Genomic DNA, 22,831 nt, shown 5'->3' with positions numbered 1-22,831 from the left:
TATATTTATATGATCATTTTCCATCTTTGGTCCTCTCTCTCTTTCTCTCTCTCTCCAAAGTTACGTGTTTCTTCCTCTCAAGTTTCACTCACCCCATTAATTCGTTTATTTTTATTTTTATGTAACTCTCAGAATTTTATTAAAATTCCAATCCAATTTTATTTTGCATTTTCGAATATCTAACTATATTTCAATTAATTGCGAATTTCGTGAATTTCGTCTCTTTGATCAAGAAGACTCCAATTGCTCCACCCTTGGGTGTTGTGGAGTCAAGAAACAAACAAAAATCTCAGTAAGTCTCTCAGAGTAATCCAAATTTTGCTTAGGAAGCTTCATATTTCTTCAATTGCAGTAAGAATGTGAAACGTATAACCATTGATCCGTATCAGCTTTTTGTTCTTGATTTCAAAATTAGGGTTTTTTTTCTTTCATCGATCCTTATGGAATATAAGTCAATGGTCATTGGTTAATCATCATCTCAAATTGGTTAAGCATCATTAGCTTGAAACGAGTGAGATATAGTTCTATGTTGAACAATCTCATAATTAGCTAAGATTTGAAAGATTTTTAGCTTTGCAAATTGTTGAAATTAGGATCTACTTTAAGCAAGATCATATATATAGTTCTCTTATGTTTAAGAATCATAAACTAAGATTGATATTTAATAGATATGTTTGCTTTTCTTGATCACAGATTGTTTTCTTCAAGAATCACCAAAAACCTGTTTCATCAAGCATGTCGGCTAACAATGACGGTAAGTCTTCAACATTGTACTTATTTTGTCAATGATCTCATCCGTTTTGTCGCTGATTCTTGTTAGTCATAGTGGCAGGTAAAGTCATTGTGATTATGGGCGTAAGCGGCGCAGGGAAATCGTAAGTTGTTCTTTATTACTCTTCTGATTTGTACTAGATATTGATGTTTATTGTGTTGTTTCACTTGGTTAGTACCATAGGTAAACTGTTGGGGAAAGCTCTATCTTGTGATTTTCTTGATGCTGATGATTTTCATTCTTTATCGAACAGAGGTAACAAAATCAATATACTTTGACGAATTCGTTGGGAATAATTCATGTTTTAACACTTTCTTGCTGCTTATTGTTCAACTAGATAAGATGCGTCAAGGCATTGCTCTTTCAGACGAAGACCGAATGCCATGGCTTGAAAAAATACAAGAGAGTTTGCGAAAACGTTTACTCGATGGAGAAACCGTTGTTCTCGCATGTTCTTCATTGAGAAAACAGTATAGAGAAATCCTGAGAGGCTCTGATCCTGATTACGAACAAGGAAGCTATACGAGTTGCAAGGTTAAGTTTGTATTATTGGAAGGTAATGCAGAGGTGATCGCTGCTCGGTTACAGAAGAGAGCTTCCGAGGGAGAACATTTCATGCCTCTTACTCTTCTTCAGTCTCAGTTTGATCTGCTTCAAGCTGATGAATGTGAAAAGATATTCAAAATCAGTGTGATTCTAAGCCCTGAAGTTATAGTCAATACAATTCTTGAAATGCTAGGAAATTCTTTGAGAGAAGGTATATGAAATTCTCAGCACATTTGTATTATTACTATTCATCTTTGTATTCAACATATACAAATAAGCAAAAACTTACTTCCTGAGTATACAAGTTTATATGTACAATGTTTCATCATCTTCTACAATTTGATTTTAACATACAGTTGGTACTTGTTTTTTTTTTTTTGTTTTTGAACAATTGGTACTTGGTTTAGCTAATTAATTTTCTGAACAAAAAAAAAAAGTTTGAGCAAGTAATTTAAGAAATGGGCTTTACAGGCCCATAAACTCATAACCAGCATCCACGTCACATGTATGCCGTTTTCGCGATAGTAAACGGCAAAGCGTTCAATTGTGAAATAGCAAAACAGCATCACAGCTAGTATCTGCATTCACCGCCGAGGTTTTGTAGCCCTTGATCAGCTCTGTGTATTTTTGGCGGGAAAATTGACCAGAAAACCCTCGACGACAGAGATCAGCGAGAGGAGAGAGAGAAGTAGATTGAGAGGCGAGAGAGATAATGGCAGATGAAGGTAAGGAGGATACGGGAATGGATCAAGTGGAGGAAGATTTCTCAGTGTGGAAGAAGAACACACCATTTCTCTACGACCTTTTGATCTCTCACCCACTCGAATGGCCATCTCTCACCGTCCATTGGGTTCCATCGACGCCGAGTCCTTACGCGGCGGACCCTTACTTTGGTGTCCACAAGCTTATACTCGGGACTCATACTTCCGGTAGTGCTCAAGATTTCCTCATGGTCGCCGACGTCGTTACCCCGACACCAAACGGTGAACCTGGGTTAGGCGGCCCTAATCAGGATCCTATTATTCCTAAGGTATTTGATTTTTTGACGATATTTGTTGCTGATGTTTTACGCGCACCAAGTGTTCGATAAAATGACGAGCTGAAATTGTTAGAATCTTGTTACTGTCTTCGGGAAATGAATTGATAAGAACAAGATTAGTGAGTTTTAGGGTTTTAGATATGAAATTTGGACTCTTTGGTTTAGGATTTTGAGTTTTTGTATACTACTAAACCATGTTTCTTCAATTTCCTGATTTGTTTCAGGTGGAGATTAGACAGAAAATACGTGTTGATGGAGAAGTGAACAGAGCGCGGTGCATGCCTCAAAAGCCGACGCTTGTGGGTGCAAAGACAAGTGGCTGTGAAGTGTTTTTGTTTGATTACGCCAAACATGCTGCAACACCACAAACGAGTGAGTGTGATCCTGATCTGAGGTTAGTAGGACATGACAAGGAAGGGTATGGACTGTCTTGGAGTCCTTTCAAGGAGGGTTATCTTCTGAGTGGTTCACAGGATAAGAAGATCTGTCTTTGGGATGTTTCAGCTACACCGCAAGATAAGGTTTTGAATGCAATGTTTGTGTATGAGGTAAGCGGAGCAGTACAGTTGGTATCTTTCTCCTGTTTTCAGAAAATGGGGTTTGCTGTATCTGATTTACTCTTTTTGTTTTGTTTTAGGGACATGAAAGTTCTATCGCAGATGTATCATGGCACATGAAGAACGAGAACCTCTTTGGGTCTGCGGGTGAGGATGGCCGATTGGTGATATGGGACACACGGACAAACCAAATGCAACACCAAGTGAAAATTCACGAGAGAGAGGTAGAAAACCACCATCTTAATATCACTGCTTGTTTGAAATAATGTTTACTTAAATGACTTGGGTCTGATGTCGCAAGCTCATCTATCCTGTATTTACACAATCTCCCAATCAAATATTCCAACTGTATGACTATGCTTTCTTCTGTTTCTCAGGTCAACTATCTATCTTTCAATCCGTTTAACGAATGGGTATTGGCCACTGCTTCCTCAGACTCCACTGTTGCCTTGTTTGACCTCCGGAAGCTTAATGCGCCATTACATGTCATGAGCAGCCATGAGTACGTTTCCTTTACATTTTTTCATTGCCTCTGCGCCATCTATAAATTGTGTTACAACTAAATGTTGATACCTGTGGACACCTGTGGAGTGAGTAACTGTAAAGGACTGTTTGCTGTAAAATCCACCTTTTTAATGAAATATTCTGATTACAGGGGAGAGGTTTTCCAAGTGGAGTGGGATCCTAACCATGAAACAGTACTCGCATCTTCAGGGGAGGACAGGAGGCTGATGGTCTGGGACCTGAACAGGTATGTATCATCATCTACTTTGCAGAACTCAAAAACTTCGACTTTTAAATCTGAAGATTGTTCAACGTTGAGTAATGCTTCTTTTTTGGGGTTTACAGGGTTGGAGAAGAGCAGCTTGAGATAGAGTTGGATGCAGAAGATGGTCCACCAGAGTTACTCTTCTCTCATGGAGGCCACAAGGCTAAGATATCAGACTTTGCTTGGAACGAAAACGAGCCTTGGGTCATTGCAAGTGTAGCCGAAGACAATAGTCTTCAGGTGTGGCAGATGGCGGAAAGCATCTATCGCGATGAAAATGATGCTGAGGACATCAAAGAAGATATTACACAACAGTCATAAAAATGAAGAAATGATTTGGTCTCTCCATTACTTAAGTGTCTTATCTTGCTTTAGCCAGTTTCTGAAAGACAAGCTTTGCGTCTGTATTAGGACTAACATGATCAGTTCTGTTTGTTAATGTAACCATGTTTGGATTTTGTTGGTTTCCTATCATTCCTGTGTCACAAAATCGAATTTAGTCGCAAAATTCAACTCTAGAACTCCAAAGCCTGACAAAAGATTCATTGAATAAGGAATCTGGGATTGAATCATTGGCAGTAATTTAATAGTCATCCAGTCAAACTGAGCGTGCAACATATTCTATTTGGGAATCGTTCGTGTCTTTGTTCTTTTAAGCATAGTACTCCCCAGAACTCCATAGAGCATCAAGGAAAATCTCATACCTAATCGAGAATTAAGGCAAGGGTATAAGTCATTTCAGAAGCAAGAGACTCTACCAGACTAACGAAAAGTCAAAAACAACCAAGCTACTAATCGTCGAGATGGCTTCCTATAACTTACTTTTCCAAATGCAACATTCAATCTCTTCTACAAGAACTTAAAAAAAAGAAAGCTACTAAAGTACAAAACCAAATGGAAAACTCAGATTTAAATATTAACAAGTCTTATTTCTAGCTTCAACGAGCTCAACAAGGAAATGCAAAGAGATTAAAAAACTGATGATAGCACAAATGGACTTGAAGGAAGCTGGTGATGCAGTTGAACTCTACTACTTATTGGAAGAAAATTAACTACCAACTTGAAAATGGGGTGAATGATTGATAGTATCACATGATTGATGATACTTCAAACTGCTTTCGCTGCACGAGGCCCACCTGTTGCAAGATCAAAAACTATTAGTTCATAAACTAAATATACGCAAACCACAAGTTTAAACAAAAACGTTGAAGGAGCCTCAGAAATGATACAATTTCAGGAAAAGTAAAGTGACGATATGGAAGTAACTACGAAGAAAACCGTATAAAGATATAGTTGTAATGGGCAACCTCTAGGAAAAAGATCCAAAGGAACTAGAACTTCACCTTTTCTCTTATTAGCTCCCGATCCATTGACAGTGAATGTTCCAATCCCATTACTACAGACAGGGATCTCCTTGCCAGCTAAATTCGGATTAGCCAAGCACTCTAGCTGATCAAACTCACAACCATTTAGCCCTTGATCATTCATCGATCCACCTTCTCCATTATTCCCATTTTGAAGGCAGTACAAGTTATCAACATCGCATTGCATATTGCAAGGATGCATCATGTATGAGTAAGGCACGTTTGTAACCGCAGGCTTCTGATAAGGAAACGCACCAATCTCTCCATCAATTCTTCCTCTTATATCAACAAGCAAACACTTGAGCCTTGTAACCTCAGCTTCCAATACAGCTTGACCTTGCAACCTCTTTAACAACTGATTATTGACCGCCTTAAGCCTCATAACCTCATCCTCCAACGAAGCCGCTTTAGCCTTCTTCTTCTCCCTATACTTTCTAACCGCTTCTCTATTCCCCAAAGGTCTCTTCTTCCCTGAAGATTCCGATGTATCATCGGTAGAAACTTTATCCTCGCTCTGTGAAGGAAGAATCTTGGTGTGCACATGAAGACATGTGTGAGTATGTGTGTTCTCTGGTCCCGGAGGATTACAAGTATGAGTATGAGTACAAGCATGAGAATCCCTCAAAAGCTCATCGAAGAACGAATCCATCGAACAACTACTAGGTGGTAATTCACCACCCATGTTTGAATTCGAAAACTCAAGCTCACCGTCGTCCATTACTAAAAACCCAGTAGTAAAGAAGTAACCTTTGACTCTTGTGAGTGAATCTTAACCAAAAAGTATGAGACTTTGTGCTCAAAAACCAAACAACAACCTAATTGCAGAGTGAAAACACAATTCAAGCGATTCAGAAGATTGAATTATCAATATCTAATCATTGGATGATACTCAATTGAATGAAAAAAAATCGTACCTTTAAATGATCAGCAAGACGAAAGCTTTACGAGAATCGCCATTACGGCGAGAAGGGTTTTAGAGAGAATAAGAAATGGGGAACCCTAGAAGTGAAGAGGTGCAACGAACATTGATGATTGAAGAGTGTTATTAACAGATGGCATTATTTCCATGGCGGAAAGACATTGACGTACTAAAAGGGATTGCGAATTGCAGAAGATTCCTTTTTTTCCTAATTAATTTCGTATAAAAACTTTTATTTTTTGTCCCCAAAAATAAAAAAACTATGATTTGAATTTATAGTTCAAATTTTTAAAGAATCAATTACGGATTTGCCAATTTTTTGAATGACATTTGTGGATTTTGTTTTTTTAATAGTTTGTGGATTTTGCTAATTTTTAAACTATAAAAATATGATTTAACATGCGATTTATCCGTTATGTTTGAGTTTCGTCGGTTTCATTTGTTCTTAGGATTTAATATTTGGTATAAAATACGTATTTTTGCCAAAATATCGTAAATACGTACATTTTTAAGTGTTAACAAAATAGTAAATCCGTAAGATTTTAGTGAAAATGGCATTTTCAAAAGATTTAGATGAAAAATGGCAAAATCAACAATAATACATTTTTAAACCTGTTAAGTCAGCTGCAAAACTTTAAGAACACATAAAAGAAAAAAAATGGAACCAATTTTTTAAAAAATAGAATGAATTATAGGAAGTCACTAATTTAAGTTTTGGTTGAAGTCTTCTAATTGATATTTGTAAATAGAATGATGTCAAGATCTTCTAATGGATGATTATCCAATAGATTAACAGAAATTTGAGGATTAAAAAGTTTTACATCAGATCTCAATAGAATCATATAGAGATCATTAGCACACAATTTAAGAAGAGATTTAGAACTAAGACATCTCTAAAACACAGCCTCTACAAGTACGTGTTTCTTTTTAGACCCAAATCCAACAATGTGGTTTAAATAAACTCTTCCTTCCTTCACTGTAGCCGACGAGACTAACCGATGAACCATACCGCTGCTGAACCAACCCGTCACAGAAGCGGTTCTCCACCCGTCTGAACTCTCCACCAGTTTCGAAGACGAGCTACCTGAAAACACTCACATTCATTGGTATAAGCTTAAAAATAATAACTTCACTAAAGATGTTAAACATTACCTGCAACAACAATTTTGGTTGGAGACAACAACTCAAGCCCATCTCCAAACCTCAATGTACCACCAGAAACATCAATGACAGTAACTTGATTACTAACATCCCCATTGGTTAAGTCAATTTTGTATAAGTAACCAGAGAAAGTGTGAATAACGATAAGGAAGCCGTCGGGGTGATAAACAATGCCGTTTAGAGTAACAAGGTTATTGTACCATCCAGGTGGAGTAAAGAGAGAACTTGTAATAGTGTTCACAAGCTTTCCATTAACATCAACTTTCCAAATTTTACTAGCTTTTGCATCAGTCACATAAGCATTGCCTTGTTCATCAACGGCAACATCGTCTGCAAACGTTTTCTCTTTACCTACATTGATCATATATATTCATAGAATGTTAATCTATTATACAATTGTTTCATTCAAATTGAACATTGTTTGGTTTATTACTAAGACAGTAAGACCTAACCCACAATACATTATGAATAGTGGTGTATGAAGCTAAAACCTAATCTATAATGGATTATCTGGTACAGTTTTGGTTTCGGTTTGGATTCGTGTTTTAGTCAAATATGTATATCCTTAATTTTTAAAAAACTTCGGTTTTAGAAAGTTTTTTTTTTTGGTGCGGTTTGGATTCAGATTTGTTTTTTTAAATAAGAAAAAACAATAAAGGAAATAAATCCATTTAAACCAAATTAATATATAGTTCGGTTTTTGGATTGAGAATTTTGGTTTTGTTCAATTTGAATCGGAACATAACCGTAACTTTGGTTCCGTTCGGTTTAAATCGGAAAAAATCTCTAGCAAATTTTTTTTATATAGAAAATCACTAACGGAGAGTTGATGAAATCGGACGGTTAAGAATCTTACTATGACCACTAAGCTCGGCGAGGAAGAGACGACGCCACGTGGACAAATCATAGGCTGCTAAAGCACTATACCGGTTTCCAAGCAAGTCGGCGACGGCGACGAGGAGACGGTTCCTAACACGGTCGATAACGATTCCTAGGGAAGCGTTACCGGCGAGGTCAACATCTTTGACCAAAGTGACTTCTTCAAGAACGTCGTCGGAATCTTTAGGAACAATCTCGCCGACTCCGCCACCGTCCATGAAGGAGACGAGGAATCTCCGACCAACATCGTCCCATTTGGCGCACTCGCGGAAGAAGCCAGAGCTTTGGTAAGAGAAGACGTGTGTAGAAGGAACGGCTAGCTCTAAGGAGATGAGGTAAGCTATTGGAACGGCGGAGATTACGAGGAAGAGAGCGGCGGAGCATCGGCCGGAGCAAAACGACGGGGACATTTTTTTTGAAATAAGAGAAAAAACGGGTAGAGAGAAATAAATTGGGTACGACGAAGACCAACTTATGGAAAAGAAAGTTGGTGAGCGAACGTTAAACATTTGGTGATGCACACGTAGTGAAAACTAGTATTTGGTGGCCCGTTAAATGTATTATTGGGCCCAGAAAGTGTACTTTAATAAACACTTTAACATATAGTAGTGGGAGCTTTAAATTCAAATTCAACGTTTTTGTTTGTTTGCATGTTTTGTTCAATTGTTCCAAACTTGTAGCTTTCAATTTCTATAAAATGCTTAAGGGTTTCGTTTTTTAAAAGTAATAACTTGAATAATTGAAGAGTATTATTAACAGATGGCATCATTTCCATGGCGGACAGACATGGACGTACCAAAAGGGATTTCGAATTGCAGAAGATTCTTTCTTTCTTTTTTCCTAATTAATTTCGTATTATAGCTTTGATTTTAATTTATAGCTCAATTATTTAAATCTCTTCAGTCACTGCAAAATAGTTTTTTTTTTCCTTTAGTTTTAAAATTTGTTTGAGAGAAAGAATTAGTCTCGATGATACAGTCACCTGATGAATGACCCGTTTTCTCCAATCTGCTGGATGAGTTTGGTTTACACCGCGCTTATTTTCCTTTCTTCTCGCTTTCTCTTATTTCTTGTTTATGTAATGTTAAAGCGGACTGCTTAGCCCGTTCTTCTAGACTTTTATTCTCTGAAATATCTTTTGTAAACTCTTTTTCTTCTAATTGGACAACCAATCTAGGAGTTATTTATTAATTAATGTGTGGTTGACAAAAAAAAAAAAAAATTTGTTTGAGAGGAAGAAGAAAAAAAAAGGCTGTTGTTACTCTCTCCAAGCTACTGATTCACACAGAATCATTATCCTCCACGTTGGCCATCGCTAGGCTCAATTGTAATTCTGTTTTCGAATTTGGGTAAACCTCGTCGTCGAAACAATCTTCGTCTACTATCTTCACCCATTTCGTGACATCATCTTCTTCTTTTTTATCTTTTTTTTTTTTTTTTTTTTTTTTTTTTTTTTCTAAGAATGTAAATATTTCATAAAAATTAAAACAATTTAGGTTAATCAATAATTAGTAACCTAGACAAAGGATTCCATGGTAAAAAGATAAAAATACGGAACCATAAAACAAAACAAGTAACCACACTTTCGGTCCATCCACTCAACTATAGCGATGATACTACAGGAGTTGAATGAAGCGATGACGAATTTGTTGTTTTTCTCGGATGCGGTGCAAAAGGAGAAGGGCGACTGCGAATTATAAACGCCAAGATGCGAAAGAAATTTAGCACTAGAAGTCTTTTACATGAAGCCCGAGACCGAACTGTCAACGGTGTAGAACGTCAAACCCTCGATCACATTCTCTCTGCGACATGTGAGAGCGATTCTTAGATCATATCCATGAGCTTTACCTTGAACGGAACTTCAAACGCCAAATGAAGCCAACGATGCGTGCTCCCTCTACCAAGTTCATTACCCGAGGTCCGCCAGCGCAGAGCAAAGTTAACGTTATAAACAAATCACCACCACATCGAAAGCCATTAGCCTTACTACAACCTCTATATAGCCTTACTTCGTGACATCATCTTCGCCTCTTAGCAGCTTCAACATCTGCAGAAATGTTATTGGATCTGTTACTAAAAGATTAAAGAGGGCCGGTCCGAAGTTTCCAAATGTCCTAACAGAAAAATAGAATGTTTTTACTAATTTTTAATTTTTATGCAAAAAAAAACAACAACAATAATAAGATAAAGTTTTCATATTAAAAAATTCACAAAACAGTTACCAAATCTATAAACATTTCTTAAGAAAGAAAAAACACTTTTGTCATTGTTTAGGCTTTTTTACCCAAAACCAAAAATTTCACTAATAAAAAATAGTTTTTTTTTTTTGTCGTCAAGATTTATTATTAATTGCAAATTATGAGAACTGTTACATAGACGACTCTACAACTGACAATTCCTTCCGACCCTTACTAGATCCACGACAGACTACACTTCCTTCTTTGTGATCTTGATGAATACCTTCAATGATCTACGACCTGGCGACACTTCCTTCTATGCGTAGAATCCTGACAAACGGCTATAATTGTACATCGCTGGAGATCTCTTGCACACTTGTCTCCATTAATCTGCAAATTTGTTAATAAATCGCAATATCTGGGACTCGAACCCCAGACTTCTTGGTGTAGAAGCATTAATCAACCTTTGGTCAACCAATGGGCAAAGGGGAGTTCCACGATAAAAAAATAGTTCAACTTAAGAAATATTTTGTTAACTTAAAGCCCACGAATATAGTTATAAAAACCCATCAAAAATTGCACTATTTAAAACCCGATATTAAGTTTAGTTCTTGCTAAGAATTTTTGTGTTTTAGGGTTTGAGTAATAATGGATGCTGAAGATAGAATCAGCCGTCTACCAGATGAGCTTATTGGATGCATCCTATCCTTCATCTCCACAAAACAAGCAGCTTCAACCTCAGTGCTCTCGAAGAGATGGAGGAATGTTCTTGCTTTCGTTTACAATCTCGATCTCGATGACCACGAGGCTAAACGAAACAGGCACGGGGGTGAAACTTCGAAGAGATTCACGGCTTTCGTTTCAAACTTGCTTAATCTGCAAGGCGGTTCGTGTTTAAAGAAGGTCACTTTAAAGAGTCATGTTGGTGTTCGAGGATTTCTTGACCGAGCTCATGTTCAGAACTGGATATGTAATATTCTCGACCGTGGTGTTGTGGATCTTGATCTGGTCATCACTTTCCTTGGAAAAATTCCACCAGTGTTTACGTTGAACTTGATGAGCAAGACATTGGTTAAGCTGAGACTAGGAAGTCGGTTTATAATCAAGCTTTGTGATCAGGATGTTTCTCTTCCTATGCTTAGGAAATTATGTCTTTACTCAGTTGATTTTGATGGAGATAATAATTTCGTTGGAACACTTCTATCTCGTTGCCCTCTTCTGGAAGAATATTGGGCCTACTTGGGCTTTGTATATATCGACAAATATAAGTCGGTTTGTTGGATTAGGTTAACGCGCACTCTCTTGTATATAAGGCACTTGGCCGTCGCATATGATCAATAAGAAATACCTTTTACAACTACTAAGGTGTTCTTAACATGGTATCAGAGCAAACCTAAACTACAAAAGGGTTTGTTTCGATCTCTGTGATCTTGAAATTCCGCTACACATAAAATCTCTGTTCTTATTTTTTTCGATTTCTTGGACCTAAGATTCTGACTCTATTCCTAGTCAAATCTCTCTTGCGATGGCTACTGCTTCAAACACCTCGTCGGCTACTTCATCAGCTCTCACCGATGTGGTCACTGCAGCTCGTGTTGAAACTCGTCGCAGGATCTCACCGTATGATTTAACTTCTGGAGATAATCCAGGAACCTTGATTTCCAAGCCTTTGTTGCGTGGCCCTAACTACGACGAATGGGCAAACAATCTGAGGCTTGCGTTGAAAGCGCGAAAGAAATTTGGTTTCGCCGAGGGCTCTATACCACAGCCCGACGAGACATCACCAGACTTTGAGGATTGGATAGCGAACAATGCACTCGTTGTTTCGTGGATCAAGCTTACAATTGATGAAAGTTTATCCTCTTCCTTGTCCCACACTGATGACTCCCATGAGCTTTGGACACACATCCAGAAGCGTTTTGGCGTGAAGAATGGTCAGCGGGTCCAACGTCTCAAGACTGAATTGGCGAATTGCAGACAAAAGGGACTCGCTATCGAAGCTTATTATGGGAAACTAACTCAGCTGTGGAGGAGTCTTGCCGACTACCAACAGGCAAAGACAATGGAAGAAATAAGAAAGGAACGTGAGGAAGACAAGCTTCACCAGTTCCTTATGGGACTTGACGACTCTCTGTACGGCGCCATCAAATCAGCTCTTCTCTCTCGGGTTCCTCTTCCAACGCTTGAAGAAGCGTACAACTCTCTGACCCAAGACGAAGAATCGAAGCTGCTGGGCCGTTTGAATGATGAAAGAAGTGACGGAATGAGCTTTGCGGTGCAAACCACTTCTTCACGAAATTTCGGAGCCGATTACAAAGGAGGAAAAGTAACATGTTCAAACTGTGGTCGAAATGGACATGTGGCTGAGAATTGTTTTAGGCGAATTGGTTATCCCGAGTGGTGGGGAGAAGGAAAACCACCTCGTAATAAAAACAGAAACAATTCGTTTAAAGGCAATCAGAATTCCGGTGGTGCTGGGCGTGGAACATTGACGATTTCAGCAGGCTCGACGATGAGCAAAGGACCTGAACTAGCTCGTGCAAATCATGTCTTGACAACGCCTGCTGCTGTCTCTGGTTTCGGGCTTAATGTTGCTGCATTGCCAAATAATCCACCATTAACGGATGCAGACCGGGTCGGGATTAGCGGTTTAAGTGATCCGGATTGGAAGCTGCTCCAACACATGCTTGCGGAGAGGAAAGCCACTTCTACACAGCCACTCTCTGGTAAGTATTTTTTTGAATCTTGGGTGATTGATACAGGAGCTTCAAATCACATGACGGGTACGCTTGATTTTTTGATTGATGTTTGTGAAATGGCACCACTTCTAATAAAACTTCCAGACGGTCGATATACGTCTTCTACTAAATATGGACGTGTTGTTTTGGGTTCTTCTCTACGGCTTCAGGAAGTTCTTTTTGTTGATGGACTTAAATGTCACCTTATATCAGTCTCACAGTTGACTAGAGATAGAGGATGCGTGTTTCAGATAACTGACCGGGTTTGTATTGTTCAGGATCGCATCACGAGAACGCTGATTGGCGCCGGTGAGCAAGAAAATGGGCTATATTTTTTTAGAGGAGTGGATACAAAAATGGCGACGGTTCAATCAATGGAGTCATTACCAGCTGACGTTTGGCATCGTCGTTTAGGACATCCTTCTTCTAAGGCTTTGGAGATGTTGCATTTTTCTAAATTTAGTAGTAGTAGCTTTGATTCCACGGCGTGTGACATTTGTATTCACGCTAAGCAGACGCGAGATTCTTTTCCTTTGAGTAGTAATAAAACCACTTTTCCATTTGAATTGGTTCACTGTGATCTATGGGATCCTTATCGGACATCGGCTATTTGCGGTTCTAAATATTTTCTTACTATCTTGGACGACTACTCTCGTGCGGTCTGGATATACCTACTACCATCTAAGAAAGATGCACCAACTCATCTCAAGAATTTTCTTGTGTTAGTTGAAAGACAATTTTCCGCCAAAGTCAAAACTATACGAAATGATAATGGATCCGAATTCATTTGTTTATCCGATTACTTCATGGCAAATGGTATCATTCATGAGATTTCTTGCGTTGGAACTCCTCAACAGAATGGTAGGGTCGAACGTAAGCATCGTCACATTTTAAACGTAGCCCGTGCTCTCATGTTTCAAGCTGATTTACTGATTGAATTTTGGGGATATTGTGCTCTAACCGCTGGTTACTTGATCAACCGTACTCCCACTGCAATTCTTAAAGGAAAAACGCCATTTGAGCTCATCTACAATCGGCCACCACCTTTGAATCATCTTCGTGTTCTTGGCTGTCTTTGTTACGTCCACAATCAAAAACACGGCGGTGATAAGTTTGCACAACGTAGCACGAAATCAGTTTTTCTTGGGTATCCTTTTGGAAAGAAGGGATGGAGAGTTTACAACATTGAAACTGGGAGAATTTCTGTGTCAAGAGATGTTATTTTTAGTGAATTTGAGTTCCCCTTTGCGAATTCTTCACTGTCTTCTCAATTCTCTCCGCCGGAGACTTCTTCTTCTCCGCTTATCTTTGATGATTTTGACGACAGCTCTCCGGAATCTGTCGCACCACCTACTGTGATTCCGTCATCTTCTTGTCAGCTTGAGAACACGAATTTGCAACCTGTTACTACTACTACGCAGCCCGAGACTGAATCTCCAACAGAAACTTTGTCTACTGAAGTCTCGTCGTCCTCCACTTCTTCCGATGATGAACAACATAGTGATTCTGAAATTATCACGCTACCAGTCACGACTGAATCATTACCTGTATACGGACCTGAACCTGAACCACTTGGTGTTGGTAAGCGACCGAAAAAATTGCCTACAAAACTTTCTGACTATGTGTTGATGTTGCTTCACGATCCGCCACCAACGAATACTCCTTACCCGTTGGACAATTTTGTTTCATCTTCACAGTTTTCTCCCACCTATCAAGCATATCTCGCAGCTATTAGTTCTGGATATGAGCCTCAACACTACAAAGAGGCTGTCCTTGATGAAAATTGGCGATACGCTGTCAAAGATGAAATTGTAGCTCTTGAAGACAATGGTACATGGACAGTTGAAGATCTTCCACCCGGAAAGAAAGCTCTCGGTTGCAAATGGGTCTTTCGCCTCAAGTTCAATGCTGACGGAACGCTAGAACGTCATAAAGCGCGTCTCGTTGTTCTTGGCAACCATCAAACCGAAGGTATTGATTATGAGGAAACTTTTGCACCTGTCGCTAAAATGATTACAGTAAGAGCATTTCTACAACAAGCAGCTTCTTTGGACTGGAAAGTTCACCAAATGGACGTCCACAATGCGTTTTTACACGGTGACCTTACCGAAGAAGTTTATATGCAATTTCCTCCCGGGTTTCGTACTGATGACAAAAGTAAGGTTTGTCGCCTACGGAAATCTCTATATGGACTTAAGCAAGCACCGCGTTGTTGGTTTGCTAAGCTTGGTGCTGCTTTGAAGAATTTTGGCTTTGAACAAGACATGTCAGACTACTCTTTGTTTATACTTGCGACCAATACTACTCGTCTTCACGTCCTTGTCTACGTCGACGATTTGATAATCACAGGCAGCTCTCTCCATGTCGTCAACGAGTTCAAGGCCTATCTTAGTCAGTGCTTTCATATGAAAAATCTCGGACTTTTGCGTTACTTCTTAGGCATTGAAGTTGCCCGCAGCCCCACGGGGATCTATTTATGCCAACGCAAGTATGCCCTTGAAATAATTTCAGAGACTGGTCTTCTCGGAGTAAAGCCAGCCACCTTCCCGCTTGAGCAACATCACAAGCTAGCTCTCGCAACTGGTGATCAAATGTCGGAGCCGTCCCGTTATCGTCGCTTGATTGGTCGGTTAATATATCTTGGCAACACACGACCGGAGCTCTCCTATGTGATTCATATTCTTGCTCAATTTATGAATGCCCCGAAACAGGACCACTGGGAAGCTGCACTCCGCGTTGTTCGTTACTTGAAACACAGCCCGGGCCAAGGCATTCTTCTCAAAGCTAACACGCCTTTGGTTCTTACAGCTTGGTGTGATGCAGATCACTCGTCCTGCCCTATTACTAGTCGCTCACTAACAGGATGGTTCATTCAACTAGGAGATTCTCCATTATCTTGGAAGACACGGAAACAAGATGTTGTGTCACGATCGTCTTGTGAGGCTGAATATCGCGCCATGGCAGACACAGTGCAAGAACTTCTTTGGTTGCGAGAATTACTTCCGGCTCTTGGTATTGAATGCTCAGCTCCTATCACTCTCAATTCCGATAGCTTATCGGCGATCAGTCTAGCTTTGAATCCTGTCTTTCATGCTCGTACTAAACATGTCAGGAAAGATGTTCACTTCATACGAGATGAAATCAATCGCGGGGTTATTGTCACTAAACATGTCCACACAACATCTCAGCTCGCCGATATCATGACCAAAGCTTTGGGTCGTAAAGAGTTTGAAGCATTTTTGGTCAAGCTGGGTGTGTGTAATCTCCACACGCCACCTTGAGGGAGGGTATTGGGCCTACTTGGGCTTAGTATATATCGACAAATATAAGTCGGTTTGTTGGATTAGGTTAACGCGCACTCTCTTGTATATAAGGCACTTGGCCGTCGCATATGATCAATAAGAAATACCTTTTACAACTACTAAGGTGTTCTTAACAAAGAATTTGATTTTGAGGAATTGATATCTGAGGAGCACCATCCGGTACAAATACAATGGTCGTCTCCATCTCTAAAGAGACTACGAGTCCGATTTAATTATGACCGGATAATTTCATTTGATTTTCCCAATCTTGCCTTCTTTGAGCTTTCGTATGAACTTGGGAGCATGTTTCTAGATGTTAAGTTGGATTCCCTCGTTGAAGCTAGACTCGATCATATGTTGTACCGAGGGGGAATATCGGTAACAACATATGGAATTGGTGTTCACGTTGATATGATACATCTCATCAATGCAATCAGTAACGTTAGGGTCCTTCACTTATCTAGTGTTTTCCTTGAGGTCAGTCTGCTACGTACTTCCTTTTACATTCTTCTCACATTTGTTGCTCAATTAAAAGAAAAGAAAAAGATAAACCATTTAGGAGCATGAGAGTCGCTGTGGTCAGACCCGGTCCTTCACACAAACCCAAGATACATTGGTGTTGGGCCACCAATTTTTAAAACAAATTTTGTAGAAAAAAATCTATTTTAAAGGCCCCAAAAATCAAACAATTATTATTCAAAGGCCTCAAAAGTCTTCCTACAAAAAAAAAGGCCTCAAAAGCCTAAATATGTGCTGCAAATAAACTCAAAGTACCCATCGATATACATCGCCTAAATATGTGCTTCGAAGAGTTTCACCAAAATGCAAGATCCAAGTCATTCTTAACCAAAAAACTAGTGAATAGTAATTCGTCTATGGTTTTTCCAAGGCCTTTTGAATCACTCATGATTTTTTATGTCTTAGTATTTGGTGTTTTACAAAACATGAGATACTGAGTGATTAATTTCAGTCTATTTTTATTTTTCTTGCCAAGAGAGTCTTTTAAACCCTCCTCTACAACCAACATTACGAACTTGAACCAACCGGAAACTTTTGAATTTAATTTTTAATAATGACTAAAATTTGTGTCATATTTGACAAGAGAAACTTACTATAAAAATGATTAATGGTTATGAAATAACCCGTGTTCTAGCTAGCCAAGTCGTAGCAATTGTGCCTTACTAATTCATGAAAATTAATACCTTATATCTGATTTTTAAAATTAGACATTAGTTTTAGTCACGTTAAAAACACTTTTCCGACAATGGTTGCAAAAAGCCAAGTCGGAGAAGTGATATATTGAGTGCAGATACAGTGAGAGATGACGTGATCCTCAAGTGAACTGGAGACACTACGCACAAACCCTAATTAAGACTGAAGCTCCTGAGAGGAAGAAGAAGAAAAAAGGCTGTTATTACTTCTCTCCAAGCTACTGATTGACACAGAGTCATTATCCTCCACATCGATCATCGCGAGGCTCAAGTGTAATTCTGTGTTCGAATTTGGGTAAACCTCGTCGTCGAAACAATCTTCGTCTTCTTCTACTATCTTTACCCATTTCGAGACATCATCTTCGCCTCTTAGCAGCTTCAATATCTACAGAAATGTTATTGGATATGTGACTAAAAGGTTAGAGATCTTGGCACAATTCATGGGTAAAACAGAGGATCCAACATTTAAAATTAGGTTATAAGTCTGCAAAATTAGAGTAATTAACCTCTCTGATATTGGGACGATAAGTGGCTGCTCTTGTGAGACAATGTGTAGCAGCAAGAACCATCTTATGAAACTGATCCTCATCGAAAGTCCCAGAAATATTCGGATCCAAGAGCTCTTTTGCATTGCCTTTTTCGATCATTGGTTTTGCCTGCAACCCAAGTAATCTCTTTTTAAGTTTTCCAATGACAATTGCTTATACTACACGTAAACAAAACCAACACTTACCCACATGACCACACTCTCTTGTCCTCTTGGGCTATCAGATGAGATAGGAGTTCTTCCTGAAATGAGTTCAAGCAAAACTACTCCAAAGGCATATACATCGACTTTATCGCTAACTTTTCCATACATAAAGTACTCAGGAGCAAGATATCCAAATGTCCCCACCACATCTCTTTGTATCGTGTATAGACAAGACTTTGATCCCCACATCGAAAGACCGAAATCCGAAAGCTATTCTCGCAGAAATAGATCCGTTAAAGGTCAAATCTTTATGAGTTCTTAAATAGATTTACAAGTTCTCAATAGTTTTTTGATACCTGAGGTTCGAACTCATCTGAGAGAAGAACATTTGAAGATTTGACATCTCTGTGGATCACAGGATTAGAACATTGGTTATGGAGATAATCAAGAGCTTCCCCTAACCCAATTGCTATCTTGAATCTCTCTTCCCATCTCAATACATGCTTACCTGCAGAAATTGAATCATTAGTGAACTCTTTATGAGATTGTGTGTCAAGATGTTTAAGAGAATAAAGTAGTATTGTGCTAACCCTGAAGAGTTTCCTCCAAACTCCCTTTGGATGAGAGATTGTAAACAGAGATTAGATCGTTGTAATGAACGCATACACCAATCAAAGGAGAGATGTTTGGGTGACTCAAAGAAGATATTATGCTCACTTCATGAACAAACTCCTTCACTGCTTCTTTTACAGATGGTCTCAAGATCTTCACCGCCACGGCTTTTCCATCTTCAAGAAACCCTTTGTACACTTCGTTACATCCTCCTTTTCCGATTAGATTCTCTGTAATCGAAAAAAGAATCCGATTAAGTGGCTGTTAACAAGATAAAACAGAGTAGTTAGTTAGTACCTGAAGAGAAATTTGATGTTGCTATCTTGAGAACATCATAGCTGAACCATCTGTTTATTTCCTTTAGTATGTCTTTAAGTTGTTTATCGAAAAAGCTCGGTTGAGAAGTCATATTCGGATGATGTGGAAATCGTTCAGGCAAGCTCATGACCCAATTGACAACTGATATTTTCCTAGTCTGATGCTGAACCATTGAAGTAGCTAAAGTGGTTGTTCTTAGCAATGGCCAGCCCGGTGTCTGGTCTACTACCTCTACCGATGGAAGAGATAGCGATCTTCCTGAAATCTTCCTCTTCTCTTGACCCGTTGTTTTCGCAAGCTCTTTGCTTTTAACCGTCGATTCTTCGGATTTCAGTTCGCTTTCTTTGTCTGAAAATCCATCAGCAAGTTCAGAACTTGTTCTTGAACTCATCTTTTGAGCTGCAAGAAGAATCAAACCCATTTCTGGTAAACCGATTCGAGTTTGAAGAAAGTTATATAGATTCAAAGATTCTGGTTGTAAAGAGAACCAACGAACCAAGAGGTAGTTGGTAATGGTTGGAACGTCTAAAGACTATACTCCCTCTATGGATGGCCAAAACATCGGTTGTTGAGGGAAGCTCTTTTGCGCAGCCTTTAGCTATTTTTAGACTAATAAAATTATCTAAAATCAATAAGAGATTATCAAGAAAATTAAATAAGTTTCTGCTTAAAGATTTTCTCACCTTAATTTTCTTTGTTGTTTAACTCCAACAACAACTGACATGGCGTTGTATCTCTTTGCCTCTTTAACTATAACCCCTAGAACTGAATTTCCCTTCATAACTTCTCCTTTGAGCTCAATCTGTTCTCAAAAACCAAATATTCTCTGTTACACAAAATCTTGTCTTTACGCGAACTAATCCCGGAAAAAAGAACTAAATATACCTTCTTTGTTGAGCAGAATTCACTGTAAAGATTCAAATACCGATCAAGCGATGACTTGCTTTTCAAGGCACGGTCTATCAAATCATAAATCAAAATCTAGTAAATAGAAACTTCATAAGAACAAAACAAGAAGGAGAAGGAGAAGAGTAAGAGCTTACAAGAAGTAAAACAAACATGGACAACAACAACAAAATCTCCATGTTCTGCAACTTCTTCAAGTGCCCATTTCAAGATCTCTTTGCCACTTTCATCAATTCGAATTCCAACCAATACAATATTCCTCTGCTTCACACTTACATGATCCACTTTTCTGTCTTTCTCCACTGCCATTTTTCTGTTTTGCTCTCAAAACTTTTTTTTTCTTTGTGAGAAGAACTAATACAAAATGCAATTACAAAGTAATCAATGGGTTATCAATATTATTACAAAAAATCCAAACTTTATGTTATTCTCTAAATAATTATTTTATAGGGAGGTTGAAAGATAGAAAAATCAGAAACTTGATGTTGCAACAACTCTCAGATACAAACAAACAAAAAATTCCAGAGTATTGAGAGAGAGACACTTGAAAATTCAAAGGAGATTTGATTAAAAAAAATAAAATAAAAAGAGTTTGATTTTTAAGAGATACACGATGAGCATTAATAGACAACATAGTATCACCTAAATCCTTTGTATTTTATCATTAAATTTTGTCTTTAGGACATAAATAAATTGATAGTTTTGCTGCCATGTGCCATCAGTATTTTGTACCTGCCCTGCCACGACTAATAAAACCAGATTGACACAAATAGAATTATCAAATAAGAAAGTGAAAAAACTTACATTGGAGGACCTGAAATACGTAAATGCTGATCTATCTTCTGGAGAAATTTAAGAAGATTGGCTTTATTTTGATTGATTTTTTTTATATAGTGAAGATAAAAATGATATGATCAAAGAAGAAGAAAGTGTCGGTGAGAAGAAAGAGATAGTATGATTGAGCGAAGCCAAGAAAAGGGTCCAGTGAGCAAAAGAAGACAGGGGACCAATTTTGTTTTTCCGATTTACTTCCTTTTTTTAATTTTTAATTTTTCAATTTTTTTTATAAAGGTAATATTTAAGGGAAAAGAAAGGTGAATTAATGAGGGCTTTTTTTTGTGTGTTGTTGTTGGTTTTATATGAATATAAATGAGTTGGTTAGGAGAAAGTGGCAAGTTTAGCGGGAAAAGGCATGAAATTAGGTGTTTTAAAAGGGCCAAGTCCCAAGTGAATATGTGTGGTCACCGGCTATTTCGGGCTTAGAGCGTAACCAAGACGACCAAAGAGCCTTGAAAGCTGCCACTTATGGCACGGAAACGGCTAGATAAAAAAACAGAAGAGAAAAAAAGAAAAAAAGAAAAAAAAAACTGGTTTGCGTAGAAACTTTCTCTTTAAAGAAATAAAGTAGAGTTATTGAATATGTATATCAGCTTTTTTTTTTTTTTGAACAACGGAATATGTATATCCGCTAACAATGTCTAATAAGTTAGAAAGGTTTTCGAAAAGAATGTGACATAAGAATCACGTTTTGACCACATATTGTATTATCAACTTCCAATAATTCTTTTTTTTTTTTAACATCTAACAACCAATAATTCATTCGACACCTATTCTGAAAAAAATTATCGTGTTATTTTTAATAAAATAACTAGATAACAACCCGCACGATGTGCGGGATGAAGTGATTCAAGTAAAATTATTGATTAAAATTATTATTCGGGATACAGGATCCGTTTATGTAAAACGAAACATCTTACAATTTTTTTTTTGTTTTAATCAAATTTGGGACTATTTCATATAAGAATATGTTTTACCCGTGAAATATTTGAACTTTGAATAAAGCTTCAACGTGATAAAAAAGTATTGACGAAATGTTACAATTTATGGTAATATGTCTTTCCGTATGTTTTAAAGATTTCAAGATTTTGTAGTATAAAAAGAAATTTTTTTTTTTAATAAGTATAAGAAATCCAAAATTTAGCAAAGATGAGATTTGATAGTTTCCAAACTAAGATTTTGTAGTTTTCCAAATCTAAGATTTTTAGATTATGAATGGATTATTTACGAAATGGTTATAATGTGGCCAGATTTTGGTTTATATACAAATGTGGTTATAATGTTTTTTTTTCGAAAAGTTAGAACTTCTCCAAAAAATAGGATTTTAAGTATTCGTAACATATACAGAAAGGAGATTATCTTATTTATTTAAGTAAAAAATTTATGAAAGATGTAAAGATTTTGTAGTTTTGAATTCGAGATTCTTGAACCAAATATATATATTTTATCATTTAAATATAAACATAAACATAAATATAAATAAAAAGATTGTTTACCCATCCGCTAAAGAAAATTTATATAAATGTATATAAAGAAAAATATAGTAATATAAAATAAACAAAAAGTGTATGTTTTTAATTATTAATGGGATATATGGATGTATGAGACTAATGGCAAATTCTGTAAATAGTCTAATAAATATTGGGTAATTATCTAAACAGAAGTCAAATCATTGTGAGAGCGACACATCAGCGTGGCAATCTTGTTAATAACACAAGATGCTAAGGTTTTTTTTTTTAAATGTTTCTCTATTAATATATAGGGGATACTAATAATAAGCCAAGCAAATATTCTCTCAGTCGTAGCCACTGCACAATCTAATAATATATGCGTAGACAGTAGGGGTGAGACCAATTATCCGGGATCCGGGATCCGCTCCTATCCGCTCCAAAAAATAGGATATCCGGGTGGGGCGGATCCGGATCCGGATAATGAAAAAGCGGATCCGGCCGGATCCGGATCCGGATAATAGAAAAATTAAAGCCGGATATCCGGATCCGAGATATTTTATATTATAATAATATTTTTTAATA

General features: G+C 37.8%; 6 protein-coding genes across 15 annotated transcripts; 3 read left to right on the top strand and 3 right to left on the bottom strand.

The window, feature by feature from the left end:
- Positions 1 to 47: 47 nt before the first annotated feature.
- On the top strand, positions 48 to 1,648 carry LOC9322143 (thermosensitive gluconokinase). Of its 8 annotated transcripts, none has more exons than XM_021031820.1 (5): positions 48 to 292; positions 694 to 754; positions 821 to 875; positions 948 to 1,027; positions 1,110 to 1,648. In XM_021031820.1, exons 2-5 carry the CDS (start codon positions 736 to 738, stop codon positions 1,535 to 1,537), a joined length of 582 nt encoding a protein of 193 aa, XP_020887479.1. In that variant the 5' UTR covers positions 48 to 292; positions 694 to 735; the 3' UTR covers positions 1,538 to 1,648. The 8 variants fall into 8 exon arrangements, with proteins under 8 accessions (XP_020887479.1, XP_020887482.1, XP_020887485.1 ...); XM_021031823.1 differs by having other exon boundaries at positions 49 to 292; positions 833 to 875; XM_021031826.1 differs by having other exon boundaries at positions 49 to 292; positions 827 to 832; positions 956 to 1,027.
- Positions 1,649 to 1,925: 277 nt separating this feature from the next.
- LOC9320085 (WD-40 repeat-containing protein MSI2) lies at positions 1,926 to 4,157 on the top strand. Its single transcript, XM_002886030.2, has 6 exons — positions 1,926 to 2,348; positions 2,582 to 2,905; positions 2,995 to 3,138; positions 3,292 to 3,416; positions 3,570 to 3,665; positions 3,764 to 4,157. The coding sequence occupies exons 1-6, from the start codon at positions 2,031 to 2,033 to the stop codon at positions 4,002 to 4,004; spliced, it is 1,248 nt and encodes a 415-aa protein (XP_002886076.1). The 5' UTR covers positions 1,926 to 2,030; the 3' UTR covers positions 4,005 to 4,157.
- A 315-nt stretch (positions 4,158 to 4,472) lies between these two features.
- On the bottom strand, positions 4,473 to 6,160 carry LOC9320084 (basic leucine zipper 23). 2 transcript variants are annotated; one of them, XM_002883971.2, is made up of 3 exons: positions 5,962 to 6,160; positions 5,027 to 5,862; positions 4,473 to 4,819 (listed from the first exon to the last, which is right to left on the bottom strand). In XM_002883971.2, exons 2-3 carry the CDS (start codon positions 5,763 to 5,765, stop codon positions 4,791 to 4,793), a joined length of 768 nt encoding a protein of 255 aa, XP_002884017.1. In that variant the 5' UTR covers positions 5,766 to 5,862; positions 5,962 to 6,160; the 3' UTR covers positions 4,473 to 4,790. The 2 variants fall into 2 exon arrangements, with proteins under 2 accessions (XP_002884017.1, XP_020887477.1); XM_021031818.1 differs by having other exon boundaries at positions 4,473 to 4,810.
- Positions 6,161 to 6,717: 557 nt separating this feature from the next.
- On the bottom strand, positions 6,718 to 8,553 carry LOC9322142. 2 transcript variants are annotated; one of them, XM_021030216.1, is made up of 3 exons: positions 7,984 to 8,553; positions 7,302 to 7,478; positions 6,718 to 7,050 (listed from the first exon to the last, which is right to left on the bottom strand). In XM_021030216.1, exons 1-3 carry the CDS (start codon positions 8,513 to 8,515, stop codon positions 6,860 to 6,862), a joined length of 900 nt encoding a protein of 299 aa, XP_020885875.1. In that variant the 5' UTR covers positions 8,516 to 8,553; the 3' UTR covers positions 6,718 to 6,859. The 2 variants fall into 2 exon arrangements, with proteins under 2 accessions (XP_020885875.1, XP_002884016.2); XM_002883970.2 differs by having other exon boundaries at positions 7,119 to 7,478; positions 7,984 to 8,547.
- Positions 8,554 to 10,831: 2,278 nt separating this feature from the next.
- Positions 10,832 to 16,790, top strand: LOC9320083 (F-box/LRR-repeat protein At2g42730). Its single transcript, XM_021032157.1, has 3 exons — positions 10,832 to 11,277; positions 14,150 to 14,502; positions 16,537 to 16,790. The coding sequence occupies exons 1-3, from the start codon at positions 10,832 to 10,834 to the stop codon at positions 16,788 to 16,790; spliced, it is 1,053 nt and encodes a 350-aa protein (XP_020887816.1).
- Positions 16,791 to 17,408: 618 nt separating this feature from the next.
- On the bottom strand, positions 17,409 to 21,065 carry LOC9320082 (probable receptor-like serine/threonine-protein kinase At5g57670). The gene is made up of 11 exons (XM_021032341.1): positions 20,766 to 21,065; positions 20,099 to 20,315; positions 19,941 to 20,014; positions 19,739 to 19,857; positions 19,552 to 19,664; positions 19,035 to 19,454; positions 18,716 to 18,967; positions 18,482 to 18,633; positions 18,168 to 18,395; positions 17,941 to 18,090; positions 17,409 to 17,819 (listed from the first exon to the last, which is right to left on the bottom strand). The coding sequence occupies exons 2-11, from the start codon at positions 20,268 to 20,270 to the stop codon at positions 17,592 to 17,594; spliced, it is 1,908 nt and encodes a 635-aa protein (XP_020888000.1). The 5' UTR covers positions 20,271 to 20,315; positions 20,766 to 21,065; the 3' UTR covers positions 17,409 to 17,591.
- Positions 21,066 to 22,831: the final 1,766 nt, after the last annotated feature.

Source organism: Arabidopsis lyrata (genome assembly GCF_000004255.2).
Source record: "Arabidopsis lyrata subsp. lyrata unplaced genomic scaffold ARALYscaffold_3, whole genome shotgun sequence".
Taxonomy (NCBI): Eukaryota; Viridiplantae; Streptophyta; class Magnoliopsida; order Brassicales; family Brassicaceae; genus Arabidopsis; species Arabidopsis lyrata.
Note: the sequence above shows the minus strand (reverse complement) of the source record. Positions and strands in the feature narration are given on the sequence as shown.

Coding starts and splice junctions, on each gene's coding strand:
- LOC9322143 (XM_021031820.1), top strand. Junction 876..947: donor GTAAGCGGCGCAGGGAAATC/GTAAGTTGTTCT, acceptor TCACTTGGTTAG/TACCATAGGTAAACTGTTGG. Junction 1,028..1,109: donor TCATTCTTTATCGAACAGAG/GTAACAAAATCA, acceptor TTGTTCAACTAG/ATAAGATGCGTCAAGGCATT.
- LOC9320085 (XM_002886030.2), top strand. CDS start 2,031: ATGGCAGATGAAGGTAAGGAGGATACGGGAATGGATCAAGTGGAGGAA. Junction 3,417..3,569: donor CATGTCATGAGCAGCCATGA/GTACGTTTCCTT, acceptor TTCTGATTACAG/GGGAGAGGTTTTCCAAGTGG. Junction 3,666..3,763: donor ATGGTCTGGGACCTGAACAG/GTATGTATCATC, acceptor TGGGGTTTACAG/GGTTGGAGAAGAGCAGCTTG.
- LOC9320084 (XM_002883971.2), bottom strand. CDS start 5,765: ATGGACGACGGTGAGCTTGAGTTTTCGAATTCAAACATGGGTGGTGAA. Junction 4,820..5,026: donor GGGAGCTAATAAGAGAAAAG/GTGAAGTTCTAG, acceptor ATCTTGCAACAG/GTGGGCCTCGTGCAGCGAAA.
- LOC9322142 (XM_002883970.2), bottom strand. CDS start 8,515: ATGTTTAACGTTCGCTCACCAACTTTCTTTTCCATAAGTTGGTCTTCG. Junction 7,479..7,983: donor CGCCGAGCTTAGTGGTCATA/GTAAGATTCTTA, acceptor TGATCAATGTAG/GTAAAGAGAAAACGTTTGCA. Junction 7,051..7,118: donor AACCAAAATTGTTGTTGCAG/GTAATGTTTAAC, acceptor GAGTGTTTTCAG/GTAGCTCGTCTTCGAAACTG.
- LOC9320083 (XM_021032157.1), top strand. CDS start 10,832: ATGGATGCTGAAGATAGAATCAGCCGTCTACCAGATGAGCTTATTGGA. Junction 11,278..14,149: donor AAGCTGAGACTAGGAAGTCG/GTTTATAATCAA, acceptor TGTTATTTTTAG/TGAATTTGAGTTCCCCTTTG. Junction 14,503..16,536: donor ACCTGAACCACTTGGTGTTG/GTAAGCGACCGA, acceptor GCATGTTTCTAG/ATGTTAAGTTGGATTCCCTC.
- LOC9320082 (XM_021032341.1), bottom strand. CDS start 20,270: ATGGCAGTGGAGAAAGACAGAAAAGTGGATCATGTAAGTGTGAAGCAG. Junction 18,634..18,715: donor TTTGGAGGAAACTCTTCAGG/GTTAGCACAATA, acceptor CAATTTCTGCAG/GTAAGCATGTATTGAGATGG. Junction 17,820..17,940: donor ATCGTCCCAATATCAGAGAG/GTTAATTACTCT, acceptor ACATTTCTGTAG/ATATTGAAGCTGCTAAGAGG.